General features: G+C 42.5%; 1 protein-coding gene across 4 annotated transcripts in view; it reads right to left on the bottom strand.

Annotated features, from left to right (window-relative positions):
- rock1 (Rho-associated, coiled-coil containing protein kinase 1) overlaps positions 1-20131 on the bottom strand; it is a 287505-nt gene that overhangs the window by 51014 nt on the left and 216360 nt on the right. For all 4 annotated transcript variants that reach the window (XM_068031728.1, XM_068031729.1, XM_068031727.1 and 1 more), the window contains 3 exons: positions 13575-13663; positions 13263-13451; positions 12272-12437 (listed from right to left, as the gene is read on the bottom strand). In XM_068031728.1, coding sequence (XP_067887829.1) covers positions 12272-12437; positions 13263-13451; positions 13575-13663 — 444 coding nt within the window. The remainder of the gene's footprint in view (positions 1-12271; positions 12438-13262; positions 13452-13574; positions 13664-20131) is intronic.

Here is a 20131-nt window from a genome sequence, read left to right as displayed (position 1 = left end):
TTGTTGTTTGTGGGAGCTTGCTGCGCACAAATTGGCTGCTGTGTTTCATACATTACAACAGCGACTACACTTCAGAAGTACTTCACTGGCTGTAAAGCGGCTTGAAACATCCTGTGGCTGTGAAAAGAATTATATAAATGCAAATTTTTCTTTATTATCTGTTGCAGATGTCCTGATCTTCACCTCTCATAGAATAAGGCAGGGTCAACTCTCACCAATGAACCCAATGTGGAAGGCCAAGTAGTTGGCAGCATTTATGTACGTTTTGTGTCATGGAGGATAGTATTGTGAATGTAGGTAATGTGCCTGTGGGAAATCTGTATTGCAATAATAGTGGGTTCAGATGTGTTGGAGTTTACTGAGCATAACTGGGCCCCCATTGATGATGTTGAATCTTGGTGAATTGGAAGAAATATTGGATGGTGTAGAACATGTCAGCTCCTGGACATGAAATTGACTGTCCTAGGGCAGCTTGCTTACTTCAGTGATACCATGCCTTAAAGCAGGTTGCAGCAACAATCACTGGAAGGTTTCCAGCTTCATCACATGAAGACATGCAAACCCCAAAGGCACCTGCAGCATGCAGCATGCTTTCTCTTCAACAGTCAAGATCAGAACTATTGGCATTTCAGGGTTTTTCCTTGTCTTTTCTTGGGGTCTGTGAAAGGAGGGATGCGCTCTGGGCGAGTGAAGTGGCACTTGGCTCAATTCCCTGCAAAATTTTGGTCCTTCCCTGCCTCTAGAGCTTCTTGGCTGAGGTCTTGGAAGCCATCAAAGTCATGACTGTGCTTACCAGTGAGGGAAGGAACCTACTTCGCTTCCAGATTAACCCAGTTTTCACTTCTCACAGCAAGTTAATGTATCTCACAGGACTGGCACAAGTTGATAACTGCCACAACAAATTTGGGGAAAAAAAACTGTGGGATATTTGTCACTCAGATCAAATAATGTACAGGCTCCAATTGGTGCCAGGAAGCACTTGAGGGGCGGGGGGGGGGGTATGGGCCTGTAGCCTGGCCTCCATCCATACTAAGTCCCCATTCCCAACAAATAACACCATGCAAGTGTTAAGAACCATACAGATATGCAAGAATCTCAATCTCATCTTTGCAACAGGGCATGTACTCTTATTCAGTACTGCACCATATCTTGAGTGTATTATTTTTACAAAATTACTGAAAAGAAAAAAATTAAGGCACCTTGTGGGAAGAGGGAGAAGAGTGGACACTATTGCTATAATGAAAACAACTTATTTTCACTTGACAATCTTACTTATTATACAGGATGAATTGAGAGGGGAAGATTAATTTTTCCTGCATAAAATCACATAGGTATAATGCACCAGTTTAAACTGTGATGTTTTGAAAACAGAAATGCAAGATAAACAAGAATTCAGACTTTGTTCCTGGTGTTGCGTCTCACTTGATGCAAGTGTGGATCAGTGAAGTGATTGTCAAATTGGGAGCACCATGAATCAGGTGTCTCAGATACTCCAATTCATACTCCTGTTGTGCAAAAATCTACCCCTTAATATGTTTTAAAACATCCAAAAGCCAAGATACTAAGTTTATGAAGGGTTTTAAAACTATTCATAATTTTCTTTAATGCAATATCGCATTGCGTTTGTAGGTTCATGTTCATCAAAATTAAATTCTATTCACATAGATCATGCTTACTCAAATTCCAAAATCAGAACTCTTTCACAAACAAATACAGCAAGAATGCAAGTAAATAGCTTCATGGTTTTGATATTAGTGGGTAGGCTCTGGTGGTCCCAATAAACTGGTCATGCCTAATCGGATCCCCAAATTAATCTGAAAATTCTCCAATCACGATGCAGAACGTTTTGTACTTATACTGGTTTACTATTGTTGTCAGGAAATTTGATCAAATTTAATTGGAAGTTTTACTCAGATTTAAAAAAATTGAGATGATCCATTCTGAAAACATGCAATACTCAACACAAATATTTTCTAAAATAAGCTGTCGCTCAGAATTAAGGCCTTAATTTCATTTAGATTCAGCCCAATTCACAGTACAAGAACCCTTGAAGCACCTTTTCCAAACAGACAAGAAATATTTATACTACATACAGTATCAACAATGTCACAGACTTGTAATTTATGTGCATTTATTCTTCCTACCCAAATTAAACTGATCTTAATCAAACGTACAGTTTTCAATGACACTATGGTAAATGTCACTATCTGAATTTTTAATCTGCGAGTTAAAAGGTTGTTAATGGGAGTCAAATAATTCCTCTAATTAACCTACTATATGTTGAAAATTAGCAAAAACATATGCTGTTGCAATCAATGAGTAGTAGCCATGATAAAAAAAACACTAGTAAGATACACACAACACACTAGTACTGAAGGACTCTCAAAAAATAAACTGAAATCAGTAATTTCAACGGTAAATCAGTGGAATCCCAGTCAAAAGGTCTCAAGATGGCAGAGTTGGAGAACCGCAGAGTTCTCGGAGGGTTGTTGGGTGGGAGGAGATTACTGAGAGGGGAAAAAGCAAGGCCATGGAAGGATTTGAGTATGATCATTTTTAACATCGAAGTTTTGGTGACCCAGGAGCCAATGTAGGTCAGCGAGCACATGGGTGACGGGTGAGTGGGAATTTGTGCGGGTTAGGATATAGGCAGCAAAGTTTTGGATCAGCTCAACATTATGGAAAATGGAAGGTGGCCAGGAGAACACTAATAGTCTAGTCTGGAGGTAGCATGAAGTAGATGAGGGTTTCAGCAGCAGATAAACTGGGGCAGGGGTGGAAGTAGATAATCATTGTGATGGAGAGAATATGGGGTTGGAAGCTCAGTTCAAGGTCAAATAGGATGCCAAGGGAGCAGTCATTCAACAAAGACAGTGGTCAGGGCGAAGGTTGGAATTGGTGGTGAGGACTGAATATGACGGCCTCTGTCTTCCTAACGTTTACTTGAAAGAAACTGTGTCTCATACAAGACTGAATGCTGAACAGTCTGATGACAAAGAGATTTTTTTTATTTAGAGATACAGCACTGAAACAGGCCCTTCAGCCCACCGAGTCTGTGCTGACCATCAACCACCCATTTATACTAATCCTACACTAATTCCATATTCCTACCACATCCCCACCTGTCCCTATATTTTCCTACCACCTACCTATACTAGGGGCAATTTATAATGGCCAATTAACCTATCAACCTGCAAGTCTTTGGCATGTGGGAGGAAACCAGAGCACCCGGAGGAAACCCACGCAGACACAGGGAGAACTTGCAAACTCCACACAGGCAGTACCCAGAATTGAACCCAGGTCGCTGGAGCTGTGAGGCTGCGGTGCTAACCACTGCGCCACCCATAGTGGAGGGGTTGAGAAAGCTGGCGGTGAGGGAGGCCTGGGTGTCATCAATGTACAAGTGGAAACTGTCATTGTGTTTTTAGACGATGTCACCAAAGGGCAGCATGTAGATGAGCAATAGCAGGTTATCATGCTTAATGGGAGTCAAATAATTCTTCTCATTAACCTACTATATGTTGAAAGTTAGCGAAAACATATGCTTTTACAATCAATGAGTAGTAGCCATGATACATGGATTTAATATTTTTTTAATGAACATTACATTTAGTCTCTCTTGAAAAATAAGGCTGTGATTTTCAGAATATTGCAACATTTTGGAAAACATGTTGAAAAAGGAAAATTATAGGCAATTCAGTAGCACAAGGGTAAAGCAACCATGGTTGTTTTAAAAAAGATAACATGCTGAGCTGCATTCAATATTTTGTACATTAATGCTATTTAATAGTTTAAAAGACAGCATCCATTGTACAGATGAACTCTGAAAACTACAGTTGCAATTCTGCATCAAACGAAAACAGGGGAATTGTAATTTTACGGGAAATTACAAAATTAATATACAAGGTTATGACATTTCTCTAATTTTACTTTATAGTGCTCCACATAAAAAGTAGATAAATAATTTTAATTATATAGAATAAAACATATACTTTAAAAAAAAACTGAAACCTCTGAGTACTCAAAGGATTAATGCATTACTTTAAAATTTACCACGTGCTTAGTGGGCATTAACCTTCTCTGAAACTCGACTTACACATCTGTGGCCTTGAATGGTCAATTGGAAAATTATGCCAAATTAAAGCACTAATAGCTGCTTCTTATTGTATTATAGAGTTCCTATTAAATCTTAAAACATTCTCATGGTTAATTCTGCAGTTCATCAATCAAAATTGCGGAGATGGATAAAAAGGAATGCTGTCCCTTAAACATTGAAAAGTGACTTAATCAGATACAAATGGAGTCAGACATCAAATGTCAGCCAGCATGCAAAAAGTGCAAATAGAACAAAGTTTTCAATTACTCACTGGAAAAAGATAGATAAGATATGTGTTGCAAGAGGAACACCCAACTAGGCACAAAGAATAAAAGGCATTTCCATAAAAAGGCTTTTAACTGGAACATAGTAAGGTTTTTTAAACTCTACATAAAACAATGTCCCTTAAAGTAAATGGCATTTTAATGAAAGAGCAATTTGATCATGAAGAATGTAAGAACCCATGTGGATAGACGTCAGTGACAAAATCTGGATTTCTACTCACAAAAACCAGTCACTGCAAGGTTACTTCCCAGCAGATATAAACAAAATTGGAATAGCAGCATAGAGATGATGACAGATGCCACCATTTTAATTCTACTTTATAATCATTTTAAAATTAAATAATAGAATGGTTGCAACACAGAAGGTCGTCATTCAACCTGTTGAGTCCGTGCCGGATCTCTGTAAGAGCAATTTAGTTAGTCCCACTCCCAAGCCCTTTCTCCTGAGCGCTGCAAGTTTTTTCTCTTCAGGCACTCATCCAATTCCCTTTTGAAAACCATGACTGAATCTGCCTCCACCACACTCTAGTACATTCCAGATCCTAACCACTCATTGTGCAAAAAATCTTTCCTCCTCTCACCTTTGGTTCTTTTGACAATCACCTTAAATTGGTGTCCTCTGGTTCTAGACCTTTTCACCAATGGGAACAATTTCTCTCTCTCATCTCTGTCCAGACCCCTCATGATTTTGAACAGATCTATCAAATCTCCTCTTAAACTTCTCTTCTCTAAGGAGAATATCCCCAGCTTTTCCAATCTCAAGTAACTGAAGGCCCTCATCCCTGTAATCATTCTTGTAAAACTTTCCTGCACCCTCTCCAAAGCTTTCACGTCCTTCCTAAAGTGTGGTGCCGAGAATTGACACAATACTCCAGTTGAGGTCGAACCAGTGCTTTATAAAAGGTTTATCATAGCTTCCTTGCTTTTGTATTCTATGCCTCTATTTATAAAGCCCAAGATCCCATAAGCCTTTTTAACCACTTTCTCAACCTGCCCTGCCAGCTTCAATGATTTGTGCACATACACCCCCAGGTCTCTCTGTTCCTGCACCCCCTTTAGAAGTGCACCTTTTCTTTTGGATTGCCTCTCCTCTGTCTTCCTATCAAAATGCATCACTTCGCACTTCTCAGTATTAAATAAGATCTGCTATGTGTCTGCCCATTCCACCAACCTGCCCAAGTCCTGATTAGATTTTAGATTAGATTAGAGATACAGCACTGAAACAGGCCCTTCGGCCCACCGAGTCTGTGCCGAACATCAACCACCCATTTATACTAATCCTACACTAATCCCATATTCCTACCAAACATCCCCACCTGTCCCTATATTTCCCTACCACCTACCTATACTAGTGACAATTTATAATGGCCAATTTACCTATCAACCTGTAAGTCTTTTGGCTTGTGGGAGGAAACCGGAGCACCCGGAGAAAACCCACGCAGACACAGGGTGAACTTGCAAACTCCACACAGGCAGTACCCGGAATCGAACCCGGGTCCCTGGAGCTGTGAGGCTGCGGTGCTAACCACTGCGCCGCCTCTTGAAATCTGTCACTATCCTCCTCACAGTTCAAGTTTTGTGTCATCTCCAAATTTTGAAAATGTGCCTTGTACATCCAAGGCTCTTTAATATATATCAAGAAAAGCAGTGGTCCTAGTACCAACCCCTGACAAACCCCACTCTGTACCTTCCTGTGAAAAACAACCATTCCCCACTATGCTCTGTTTCCCTTCACTCAGCCAACTTTGTATCCATGCTGCCACTGTCCCTTTTATTGCATGAGTTTCAACTTTGCTAGCAAGGCTATTATGTGTCACTTTATCAAACCTTTTGGAAGTTCATATAGACCACATCAACCACATTACCCTCATCAACCTGTTCTGTTAACTCATCAAAAACTCAATCAAGTTGGTTAAACACAATTTGCCTTTGACAAATCCATGCTGGCTTTCTCTAATTAATTTACACTTGTCCAAGTGTCTGTTCCTTTTGTCCTGGATTATCCTTTCCCACCACCAAGGGTGAACTGACAGGCCTGTAATTGTTGGGTTTGTCCTTACACCTTTTTTGAACAAGGGGGAAACATTTGTAATTCTCCAGTCCTCTGGCACCACACCTGTATCTAAGGAGGTTTGGAAGATTTATAACCAGTACTGTCTCAATTTCCACCTTTCCTTCCCTCAGCATTCTCGGACGTATCCCATGCTCGAAGGAGTGATAATGCTGAAGAACCAAACATTTTTCACCTTTGAATGTATAGCCTTGAACATTCTTTAGGTCAAATATAGTAGTCAGCCACAGACTAAAGCTCCTTCTTTTTTGTCTTAAACTCAGAAGTGCACGCCATCATGCACAAAACAGCTTTATGTCCTCTAAATGAGATGCCAACAAGTGCTAAATAATAGCCAGGTTTTTTTTTGTTTGTCGCTGTTGGATTGTGTCAAGATTGTCCAAATTAATTTTATTTTGGACTTGACAACCACCAGCCAAGGGAGACTTTTATTTTATTGACATTGTGGTCCCAGAAATGAAAGAACAGCATGCTAATCAACTGTACCACTCAGATCCACTTTAACTTGGCCAGCCTACCTGCTTGAATGAGGGCAGCTTGGATAAAAGAACCTAACCCTGGGAGTGGGATGATAATGCTTACAAGTTTAGAGTAAAATGAAATACTTAGAAAATTAGTATTTATGTTCTGATGCTGATTTTCAAACAGATTATGTGATGGTGGAACAATGTTTTAGAAATAGTATAAAGAGCATTCACATGTATCCTGGCACAGATATAAATTCAGATCATTCTTGCCTTGATGTGAAAATTAAGATGAAACTGAAAATACCAAAAAAGAAAAAGATGTGTGACCACTTAGACATTGACATGCTGAAGGATGAGAACATCAGATTCACACTTTAAGTAAAAAACAAGTATGAATATCTCAGGATTGAGGAACCAGAACAAACAGAGGTCTCAGAACAAGAAATGGAAAACAAATGGAAAAACATGAACGTATACAACATGCTGCAAAGGAAATATTACCAAAATGGAAATGAGAGTCAAGGGGTGGATGTCAGATATTGGCAATGATGATAGAAAGCGGAAAGAAAAGAAACACACCCGAGTATGGTGAAATTGAAAAGAAAATAAATAATGCACATAGACAGGCTAAAGAAAAATGGTATAGTGAGATGTGTGATGAAGTACTGGAGCTGGAAAGAAATCATAAAATGAGAGTTATGCACAGAAGGTGGAATCTTTGACATATAGAAAGGGATAACAACAGATAGTGGGTGCATAAAGGACAAAGATGATAAAATAATGTTTGAAAGGGATGCAGTAGCAAAAAATGGAGAGGACACAAATATCATACCAGAAATGTTGGGGAACACAGAGTTTAGTGAGAGGGAGGAACTGAAGGAAATCAGTATTAGCAGAGAAATGGTGTTGGGGAAATTGATGGGATTGAAGGCCAATAAATCCCCAGGGCCTGATAACCTACATCCCAAAGTACTTAAGGAAGTGGCCCTAGAAATAGTGGATGCATTGGTGGTCATCTTTCAAGATTCTATAGACTCTGGAACAGTTCCTACAGATTGGAAATTAGCTAATGTAACCTCACTATTTAAAAAAAGTAGAGAGAAAGCAGGGAATTATAGACCAGTCAGCCTGACGTCGGTAGTGGGAAAAATTGTAGAGTCCATTATCAAAGATTTTATAGCAGAGCACTTGGAGAACAGTGGTAGAATCGGACAGAGCTAGCATGGATTTACGAAAGGGAAATCATGCTTGACAAATCTACTAGAATTCTTCAAGGATGTAACTAGTAGAGTTGATGAGGGACAGCAAGTGGATGTGGTTTATTTGGACTTTCAGAAGGCTTTCGACAAAGTTCCACATAAGAGATTAGTGTGTAAAAATAAAGCGCATGGGATTGGGGGTAGTGTATTGCGACAGATAGAAAATTGGTTGGCAGACAGGAAACAAAGAGTAGGAATAAATGGGTCTTAAACAGGCAGTGACTAGTGGGGTACCGGAGGGATCGGTGCTAGGACCCCAGCTATTCACAATATATATTAACGATTTAGATGAGGAAACTAAATGTAATATTTCCAAATTTGCAGATGACACAAAACTGGGTGGGAGGGTGAGTTGTGAGGAGGATGTTGAGAGGCTTCAGGGTGATTTGGGCAAGTTGAGTGAGTGGGCAAATGCATGGCAGATGCAGTATAATGTGGATAAATGTGAGATTATCCACTTTGGTAGCAAAAAGAGGAAGGCAGATTATTATTTGAACGGCTATAAACTGAGAGAGGGGAATATGCAACGAGACCTGGGTGTTCACGCACACAAGTCGCTGAAGGTAAGCATGCAGATGCAACAGGTGGTAAAAAAGGCCATAGTCAGAGGATTCGAGTACAGGAGCAGGGATGTCTTGCTGCAATTATACAGGGCCTTGGTGAGGCCACACCTGGAATATTGTGTGCAGTTTTGGTCTCCTTAGCTGAGGAAGGATGTTCTTGCTATAGAGGGAGTGCAACGAAGGTTTACCAGACTGATTCCTGGGATGGCAGGACTGACGTATGGTGAGATTGAGTCGGTTAGGATTATATTTGCTGGAGTTCAGACGAGTGAGGACGGATCGCATAGAAACCTCTCAAATTCTAACAGGACTTGACAGGGGAGATGCAGGAAGGATGCTCCTGATGGTGGGGGAGTCCAGAACCAGGGATCATAGTCTAAGGATACGGGGTAAACCTTTCAGGACTGAGATGAGGAGAAATTACTTCACCCAGAGAGTGGCGAGCCTGTGGAATTCGCTATCACAGAAAGCAGTTGAGGCCAAAACATTGTATGTTTTCAAGAAGGAGTTAGATATAGCTCTTGGGGCGAAAGGGATCAAAGGACATGGGGGGAAAGTGGGAACAGGTTACTGAGTTGGATGATCAGCCATGATCATAATGAATGGCGGATCAGGCTCGAAGGGCCGAATGGCCTACTCCTGCTCCTATTTTCTATGTTTCCATGAATTGTATGATGATCCAAATCGAGGAAGTCCTCAAGGTGTAGAGGCAAAGGAAGGACCAAACATTATGACGTAAAGAATGCTTTGAAATTGATGAGTACAGGAAAAGCTCCAGGCATAGATGAAGTAACAACAGAGCATCTAAAAACCCTTGGAGAAACAGAATTAGAAGTGATAACAGAAATTTGTGATCACATATTTACCAAAAGATACATTCCAAGCGACTTGAGATAGTCATTATTCATTAAGATACCCAAAAAACCTAAAGCAATGGAGTGCAATCAGTTTAGAACTATAAACTTAATGAGTCATCTCATAAAGTGATTTTGAAAATCATAATAGAAAGAAATAATATATTTGAAGCAGAAATTGGTGAAACACAGTCTGGATTAAGACCTGGAGTAGAAATAACAGAGGGAATATTTAACCTAAGAATAATCTTCAACAAATATCTCGAAGTAAAGCAGAACATTCACATATGCATTATAGATTATGAAGAAGCGTTTGATTGTATATATCACTAAAAGCTAATAGACGTGATGCTGAAATGTGACATTGACAGTAAAGATGTGAGATTTATCCAGAGCCTATATTGGGACCAAATAGCAAACATCAAGCTAGAAGATGGACGAACAGATATATTTCAAGGGAAGAGAGGACTACGATAAGGTTGTGTACTGTCACCAAAATTATTCAATCTGTACACAGAACAAATATTCAGAGAATTAGATGTTTACACTTCATGTAAAAATTGGAGGTAAGAATGTAACATACTTGTGGTACGCTGACGACAGAGTGCTACTTGCAGAATCTGAAGAGGCCCTACAACATATTGTAGATCAAGTAAAATCGAGATTGGAATATAGATTGAGTATGAACACCAAAAGACAAAAACAATGGTAGTTAGTTAGAAGGATAGAGATGGCCTCAGACTGCAGTGGTTCAAGAAGCCGGCTCACCACCACCTTCTCAAGGGCAATTAGGGATGGGCAATAAATTCTGGCCGAGCCTGCGACGTCCACATCCCATGAAAGAATTAAAAAAATCTGAAGTAATTTTGTGAAGACAAAGGATGCGTTAAGAAGAAGAAAGCGCAAGCTTTCAACAAAGAAAAACTCTTAAGATGCTATATTCTATCCACTTTCCTGTGTGCCTCAAAAATCTGAATAAGTAAAGATGGAATATGGAAGAAACTTGAGGCCTTTCAAAAGCGGACACAAAGACATATGTTTAAAGTTCCTTAAACAGACCATAAGACAAATGAAGAGGTGCTTGAAATTGCAAGAGCGAAAAGAACTCTAAAAAGTGACATCCATAAAAGAAAATGTCAGTATTTTGGCCATTTGATCATAGCTGAAAAGCTATAGATGTCTTCTAGAGGGTAAAGTGGACGGCAGCAAAAAGAGGGGTCAGTCTAGGCATAGTCGGATGATGGATGTCACAGAGCGGTTGCACATGAGCTACGTGGACATGTGAGGATGGTGAAAGTTAGTTGAGCATGACATACCATGACAGCAGAACTTCTGGTAGGAGTAGCTACAAGCAGCAGCTGATTTTTTTAATGAGTCTGCTTTTATCCCTATCAACACATAAAGGATATACATAAACAATTGTTCAATTTTTTACTTATTTTTATTCATTCACGGGATGTATGCGTCACTGGCTAGGTCAGCATTTATTGCCCATCCCTAATTGCCCTTGAGAAGCTGGTGGTGAGCTGCCATCTTTAACCACTGCAGTCCTTGTGGTGTTGATACACCAACAGTGCTGTTAGGATGGAAGTTCCAGAATTTTGACCCAGCAACAGTGAAGGAACGGTGATATAGTTCCAAGTCAGGAGTATGTGGCTTGGAGGGGAATGCGGGTGGTAGTGTTCCATGTGCCTGCTGCCCTTGCCCTTCTAGGTGATAGAGATCGCAGGCCTGGAAGGTGCTGTCGAAGGAGCCTTGGTGAGTTGCTGCAGTGCATCTTGTGGATGGTATACACTGCTGCCACAGTGTGGTGGTGAAAGGAGTGAATGTTTAAGGTGGTGGATGAAGTGCTGATCAAACAGGCTGCTTTGCCTGGTTGGTGTCGAGCTTCTTGAGTATTGTTGGAGCTGTACCCATCCAGGCAAGTGGAGAGTACTTGCCTTGTAGATGGTGGATAGGCTTTGGGGAGTCAGGTGGTGAGTTACTCGAGGCAGAATTCCCAGCTCTGGCCTACTCTTACAGCCACAGTATTTATGTGGCTGGTCCAGTTCAGTTTCTAGTCAATGGTAACCCCCAAGATATTGATAGTGGGAGATTAAACGATGGTAATGCCATTGAATATCAAGGAGAAATGGTTGGATTCTCTCTTGTTGGAGATGGTCATTGCCTGGCACTTGTGTAGCGTGAATGTTACTTGCCACTTACCAGCCCAAGTGTGAATGTTGTCCATGTCTTTCTGCATGGAGGCACGGACTGCTTCAGTATCTGAGGAGTTGCAAATGGTACTGAACATCAGCGAACATCTCACTTCTGACCTTATGATGGAGGGAAGGTCATTGATGAAGCAGCGGAAGATGGTTGGACCTAGGACACTACCTTGACAAACTCCTGCAGTGATGTCCTGGGACTGAGATGATTGACCTCCAACAACCACAACCATCTTCCTTTGTGCTAGCTATGACTCTAACCAGTGGAGACTTTTCCCCCTGATTCCCACTGACTCCAGTTTTGCTAGGGCTCCTTGATGCCATACTCAGCTAAATGCTGCCTTGATGTCAAGGGCAGTCACTCTCACCTGACCTTGCTCAAAATAATCTTAAATTAAATTAATTCTGTGAATACCTCGACATAAAGTGCATTGTCTGAAAGTAAACCGTTAAGTTTGAGTCAATCTTACCAGCTACATTTCCATCAGAATCCTCAGTCTGTAAACTGGCTACACTTGTGTTATCCATACGGAGCTGAAGGTCCTGAAGCTTGGAACGAAGTTGCTCAAGATCACTGTCCTTACTATCAAGCTGCATTTGGAGCTCTGTACGAAGGTTAGATTCCTCTGCTAATTGCTGTAATATTCAAACAAAATAAGTTAAAATAAGAGAAAAATTAGACATTTAAGGATAATACCAGAAAGTCTTCAAGGCCACTTTCAGTTAAAAAGTACTTTTATAAAATACATTTCATTGTCCCAGTGCAAAGTCATACCTGTAACTTTTTTGACGGTCATTGACTGATCAAAAAATTGACTACAAGTATGCATAAATCAGAATCTCAGGTTTGTAATCTACACGATAGCATGACTTATTCCCTCAAATGTATGGAAATGAAAGCAGCATTTAGCGTACTAACACTCAATACTATGAAATGGCCATTGAAGTCTTACTCAGCTCAGTTCCTTATCTCATATACATCAAAACAGGGAATTACCTGAGCAACCCACAACACTTTCTGGCTACAATGTGGCAGCCTTGGACCATATGCCCACATTTTCTGGTTTGATGTTGAACTTGCTGTAATTTACGTTACAGGAGGATATCACTCTGTCTCTACACACACATAACTTATCTATCTCATTATTGGGAATACTTGACCAGGGTGTACAAACAAAATTGAGCCCACATTTTGAAGCCATACATTTTGCACGAATTCTTTAATTGTCATTATAAAATTCCTAAGTCCATATTTCTAATGGAAACTATCGATGTAAACCTATCATGCTGTAATTAAATCCTCTCCCCAAGAGGCACTGCAGTGCCACCATTGGGAGGAGTGTGTAATGACATGACGATGTGGATGTTTGAATTTACATTAGAAAAAGCATCGTCAAGATTTAATAGATTATGTACCCATATAGAAATAACAGATAGCATATCCATTTTAGATTTTCTTACAGCTTGCATTTCATTTAGGTCCTTCTGATACTTCACAACCGTATGACTGTATTTCTCCCTCTCTTGGTTCAATTCCAGTTGCAATTTTTTGTTTTCCTTTTCTTTTTTTCGGACATCTGCTGTATTTGCTTTCTTTCGATCCACTTTTATATCTTTGCGGTTCATAATCTCAGCAAGTTTATTAACAGCCTAATTGATGCAAACATACAACATGCATGAAAATGTACCCACAATACAGAACAAGCACAAACTATTAGAAAACTGCATTAGAATGTGGCTATTTATAGTTAGGAGAGAATTTTAAAAAAATACCTGTGTTTTCAGTGTACGTTCCTGGCTAACTATCTTTTCATAATTAGTTTTCATGTTGCTTAAATCTTCCTCCCTCTTCTTCTGTGATTCTGAAAGTAATTTAAAATAGCGTGAGTACTTGATGTCAATCTGTGCAATTCATTTACTTAAACAAGAAAGATAGAAAAACAATAAAAGTTTACAATATGGAAGGCAGCTCTTTGCTCGAGCTATGCAAAACTAATCCCATTGTTCAGCTCTTCTCTATTGCCTTTTATCCTCTGCTTTAAATGCTTATCGATTACAGCTGAGCTAATTTACAGCATTATAATCTCTTTTTCTTCTTCTTTGGCCTCCTTGTCTCGAGAGACAATGGGTAAGCGCCTAGAGGTGGTCAGTGGTTTGTGGAGCAGTGCCTGGAGTGGCTATAAAGGCCAATTCTAGAGTGACAGACTCTTCCACAGGCGCTGCAGATAAAATTGGTTGTCAGGGCAGTTACACAATTGGCTCTCTCCTTGCGCTTCTGTCTTTTTTCCTGCCAACTGCTAAGTCTCATCGACTCGCCACTCTTTAGCCCCGCCTTTATGGCTGTCCTCCAGCTCTGGCGATCACTGGCAACTGACTCCCACGACTTGTGGTCAATGTCACAGGACTTCATGTCCCGTTTGCTGACGTCTTTAAAGCAGAGGCATGGACGGCCGGTGGGTCTGATACCAGAGACGAACTCGCTGTACAATGTGTTTTTGGAGATCCTGCCATCTTCCATGCGGCTCTTGAACTCTTGAACCACTCCCAGAGCGTGGTCGCCGATATTGATGGATAGAGCATTTCTGACGTCCTGTCCCATGATGTTCGTTTTCTTGAGGCTGAAGGTTAGGCCAAATTCGTTGCAGGCAGCAGTAATCCTGTCGATGAGTCTCTGCAGACACTCTTCTGTGTGGGATGTTAATGTAGCATCCCTTCGCACCCCCTTCCCCTCACCCCCTCCACCCTCGCACTCCCCCGCAACCCCTTCCCCCCTGGCACCCCTCCCCCTTCGCATCCCGCTTTCCCCCCACCCCCTCCCCCCTCCTCCCTTTCCTCTCCCTCCATGAAATCGCACAGTTTACTTGTTAGGGCCCCTGCTCAGGGATAGGAGCTAACAACCCCACTGCCTTGTGGGCGTCTCGGGAGAGACCAAGGCTAAGGGAGTAAACCCTAACAAAAAAACCGGAGTGGAACGCCTAAGGCCGTCATGTGTCACCTTTGGCATGTTTCCGGCAGTTCCTGCAGCCATACTGGTAGCATTATAATCATTTGTATGGTAACTATATATTCAGACAGCTTGGAGTTTTAGAAGATTATCATCTGAATTCTAAATGTTTCAAACATTTGAACACATCTCATACTATTTTTTTCTCTAATTGTCCGGAGTTCTTAAACAGGATTATAACAGGATATATAAAAATACTACTTTCTCCCTCTGCTTGCTCTCATATAACTGGATGCAACCCATCTTCATCTCAGCTAAGCTGCTGTGGACAGGATAGGCATTTTCCACACAGAAAAGGAAGGAAGAAAAACTGAAGAAATAGCTAGGTCTGGTCAGTCCAATGCACACCCTAACAGATGCTTACAACTGGGTAAGATCACTGAAAAGAAGCGCTGAGGGCAGCAAGGGCACAGAATATATACTCTGGGTGGAGGACTTCAATTGCCATCACCAAAAGTGGCTCCACTGCACCACCACTGACTGAGCTGGCCAAGTACTGAAGGACATATCTGCCAGACTGGGTTTGCGGCAGGTGACGAGAACCAACAAGAGGGACAAACGTACCTGACCTCGTCCTCACTAATCCATCTGTCACAGATGCATCTGTCCATGACAATATTGGTAGGAGTGACCACCGCACAGTTCCTGTGGAGATTAAGTCCTGTCTTCACATGAGGACACCATCCATTGTGTTGTGTGTCATTACTACCATGCTAAATGCGAGAGTCATAGGTTCAGAATAGATCAGGCAGCTCAAAACTGGGCATGTAAGCTGTGGGCCGTCAGCAGCAGCAGAATTGTATTCAACACAATCTGTAACCTCATGGTCTGGCACATCCCTCAATCCACCATTACCAACAAGCCAAGGGTTCAATGAGGAGTATAAGAAAGCATGCCAGGAGTAGCACCAGCCATACCAGAAAAATGAGGTGCCAACCTGGCGAAGATACAACACAGGACTTCATGCATGCTTAATAGTGGAAGGAGCATGCTATAGACAGAGCTAAACGATCCCACAACCAACGGATCAGATCAAAGCTCTGCAGTCCTGCCACTCCAGTCATGAATGATGGTAGACAATTAAACAACTAACCGAAGGAGGAGGCTTCTAAAAACATGGGGGGGTCCAGCATGTCAACGTAAAAGACAAAACTGAAGCATTGACAAGGATCTTCAGCCAGAAGTGCCGAGTGGATGATCCATCTCGGCCTCCTTCTGAGATCCCCACCATCATTGATGTCAGTCTGCAGACAATTTGATTCACTCTACGTGATATCAAGAAACCAATGAAGCCATTGGATACAGCCAAGGCTATGGGCCCTGACAACAACCCAGCTATAGTACTGAAGATAAAAGCAAAATACTGCAGATGCTGGAAATCTGAAATAAAAACAAGAAATGCTGAAACCACTCAGCTGGTCTGCCAGCATCTGTGGAAAGAGAAGCAGAGTTAACGGTTTGGGTCAGTGACCCTTCTTCGGAACTATAGTACTGAAGACTTGTGTCCAGAACTAGATGCACCCCTAGCCAAGCTGTTCCATTACAGCTACAACACTGGCATCTACCTGACAACGTGGAAAATACCCCAGATATGTTCTGTCCACAGAAAGCAGGACAAATCGAATCTGGCCAATTACCGTCGCATCAGTCCACTCTCAATCATCAGCAAAGTGATGAAAGATGTCGTCGACTGCTATCAAGCGGTACTAACTCAGCAATAACTTGCTCTCCGATGCTCAGTTTGGGTTCTACCTGGGCCACTCAGCTCCAGACCTCATTACAGCCTTGGCACAAACATGGACATAACAGCTGAATTCCAGAGGTGAGGTGGGAGTGACTTCCCTTGACATTGAAAGAGTGTGGCATCAAGGAGCCCTAGCTAAATGGAAGTCAATGAGAAAAGGGAGAAATCTCTTCACTGGCTGGAGTTCTACCGCGCACAAAGGAAGATGGTTGTGGTTGTTGTAAACCAATAATCTCATCCCAAGGATATTACTGCAGAAGTTTCTCAGGGTGGTGTCCTAGGCCCAACCATCTTCAGCTGCTTCATCAATGATGTTCCCTGCAACATAAGGTCAGAAGTGAGGATGCCCCATCAGGGGAACTAGTAAATAAGGCCAGTAAGACTACGAGGAAGAGCAGGCAGGGAGATGTTGCTGAGCACAGTGGGACCGGTGGTCTGAAGTGCATTTGTTTCAATGCGAGAAGAAAAACAGGTAAGACAGATGAATTTAGAGCTTGGATTAGTACTTGGAACTATGATGTTGTTGCTATTACAGAGACTTGGTTGAGGAAAGGACAGGATTGGCAGCTAAACGTTCCGGGATTTAGAAGCTTCAGGCGGGATAGAGGGGGATGTAAAAGGGGTGGGGGAGTTGCATTACTGGTTAAGGAGAATATCACAGCTGTAATGCGGCAGGACACCTTGGAGGGGTCACGCAGCGAGGCAATATGGGTAGAGCTCAGGATTAGGAAGGGTGCAGTCACAATGGGGGTTTACTACAAGCCTCCCAACAGCCAGCAGGAGATAGAGGAACAGATACGTTGACAGATTTTGGAAAGATGTAAAAGCAACAAGGTTGTAGTGGTGGGTGATTTTAACTTCCCCTATATTGACTGGGACTCACTTCGTGCTAGGTGCTTGGATGGGGCAGAATTTGTAAGAAGCATCCTAGAGGGCTTCTTGAAACAATATGTAGATAGTCCAATTAGGGAAGGGGCTGTACTGGACCTGGTATAGGGGAATGAGCCCGGCCAGGTGGTCGAGGTTTCAGTAGGGGAGCATTTCGGGAACAGTGACCATAATTCCATAAGTTTTAAGGTACTTGTAGTTTCGGTGACTGCAGCGTTGATAGCAACGGAGGTGCGTGAACGGGCTTACAGCTGAGAAGTCAATTTCAGCCTAAGTTTAAAAGTGAATTCCCTTTTGTTTTCGGAGGACCAGGGGACTGCTGGGTAAGGAAAAGGGTATATATTTGTGTGGTTTAGAATCTCTTTCTTTTAGTTTCGGTGACTGCAGCGTTGATAGCAACGGAGGTGCGTGAACGGGCTTACAGCTGAGAAGTCAATTTCAGCGTAAGTTTAAAAGTGAATTCCCTTTTGTTTTCGGAGGACCAGGGGACTGCTGGGTAAGGAAAAGGGTATATATTTGTGTGGTTTAGAATCTCTTTCTTTTAGTTTCGGTGACTGCAGCGTTGATAGCAACGGAGGTGCGTGAACGGGCTTACAGCTGAGAAGTCAATTTCAGCGTAAGTTTAAAAGTGAATTCCCTTTTGTTTTCGGAGGACCAGGGGACTGCTGGGACAGGAAAAAGGTATATATTTGTGTGGTGGCTGTACCCGAGACACTACACGTGTAGTGTCTCCCACCCACCCTCCTCCTCTAACCAAAAAAAAAGGACTCTGGTGTGTTAATAGGTAAACTTTTTATTTGGGAAGTTCTGTCCGTTGGATTGCTAACCTAACAAGTTTTGACTTTTTGTTTTTTTTGTTTTTTCAGTAGATTTGTTGGGAATTTGGAATAGTGGGAATGGAGATTAAGGCAGTTGTATGTTCCTCCTGCAGAATGTGGGAGGTAAGGGTCGCCAAGAGTGTCCCTGCTGACTGCATCTGTGGGAAGTGCACCCAACTCCAGCTCCTCGAGAACCGCGTTAGGGAACTGGAGCTGGAGCTGGATGAACTTCGGATCATTCGGGAGGCGGAGGAGGTTATTGAGAGGAGTTATGGGGAGGTAGTCACACCTCAGGTAAAAGAAGTAGGTAGATGGGTTACCGTCAGGGGAAGGAGAGGGAACCAGCAGGCAGTGCAGGGATCCCCTGTGGCTGTTTCCCTCAACAACAGGTATACCGTTTTGGATACTGTTGCGGGGGACGACTTACCAGGGGTAAGCAATGGGGTACAGATATCTGGCACAGAGTCTGTCCCTGTTGCTCAGAAGGGAAGGGGGAAGAGGAGCAGAATATTAGTCATTGGGGACTCCATAGTTAGGGGAACAGATAGGAGGTTCTGTGGGAACGAGAGAGACTCACAGTTGGTATGTTGCCTCCCAGGTGCCAGGGTTCGTGATGTCTCGGATCGTGTTTTTGGGATCCTTAATGGGGAGGGGGAGCAGCCCCAAGTCGTGGTCCACATAGGCACCAACGACATAGGTAGGAAGAGAGATGGGGATTTAAGACAGAAATTTAGGGAGCTAGGGTGGAAGCTTAGAGCAAGAACAAACAGAATTGTTATCTCTGGGTTGTTGCCCGTGCCACGTGATAGCGAAGCGAGGAATAGGGAGAGAGAGGAGTTGAACACGTGGCTGCAGGGATGGTGCAGGAGGGAGGGATTTGGTTTCCTGGATAATTGGGGCTCTTTCTGGGGTAGGTGGGACCTCTACAAACAGGATGGTCTTCACCTGAACCAGAGGGGTACCAATATCCTGGGGGGGAGGTTTGCTAGTGCTCTTCGGGGGGGTTTAAACTAATTCAGCAGGGGAATGGGAACCCAAATTGTAGTGCCAGTGTACAGGATGTTGAGAGTAGTGAGGTCAGGGATATGGTTACAAGGAAGCAAGAGGGCGCTGGCAAGCAAGAACCTGGTTTAAAGTGTGTCTATTTCAACGCCAGGAGCATCCGGAATAAGGTGGGTGAGCTTGCAGCATGGGTTGGTACCTGGGATCTCGATGTAGTGGCCATTTCGGAGACATGGGTAGAGCAGGGGCAGGAATGGATGTTGCAGATTCCGGGATTTAGATGTTTCAGTAAGAACAGAGAAGATGGTAAAAGAGGGGGGGGTGTGGCATTGTTAATCAAGGAGAGTATTACAGCGACAGAAAGGACGTTTGAGGACTCGTCTACTGAGGTAGTATGGGCTGAGGTTAGAAACAGGAGAGGTGAGGTTACCCTGTTGGGAGTCTTTTATAGACCTCCGAATAGTTCCAGAGATGTAGAGGAAAGGATAGCGAAGATGATTCTCGACAGGGGTGAGAGTAACAGGGTAGTTGTTATGGGGGACTTTAACTTTCCAAATATCGACTGGAAATACTATAGTTCGAGTACTTTAGATGGGTCAGTTTTTGTCCAGTGTGTGCAGGAGGGTTTTCTGACACAGTATGTAGACAGGCCAACCAGGGGCGATGCCACATTGGATTTGGTACTGGGAAATGAACCCGGCCAGGTGTTAGATTTAGATGTAGGTGAGCACTTTGGTGACAGTGATCACAATTCGGTTAGGTTTACCTTAGCGATGGGCAGGGACAGGTATATACCTCAGGGCAAGAATTATAACTGGGGGAAAGGAAATTATGATGCGATTAGGCAAGATTTAGGATGCGTAGGATGGGGAAG

This window comes from Heterodontus francisci, chromosome 5 (genome assembly GCF_036365525.1).
Source record: "Heterodontus francisci isolate sHetFra1 chromosome 5, sHetFra1.hap1, whole genome shotgun sequence".
In the NCBI taxonomy this organism is placed as follows: Eukaryota; Metazoa; Chordata; class Chondrichthyes; order Heterodontiformes; family Heterodontidae; genus Heterodontus; species Heterodontus francisci.
Note: the sequence above shows the minus strand (reverse complement) of the source record. Positions and strands in the feature narration are given on the sequence as shown.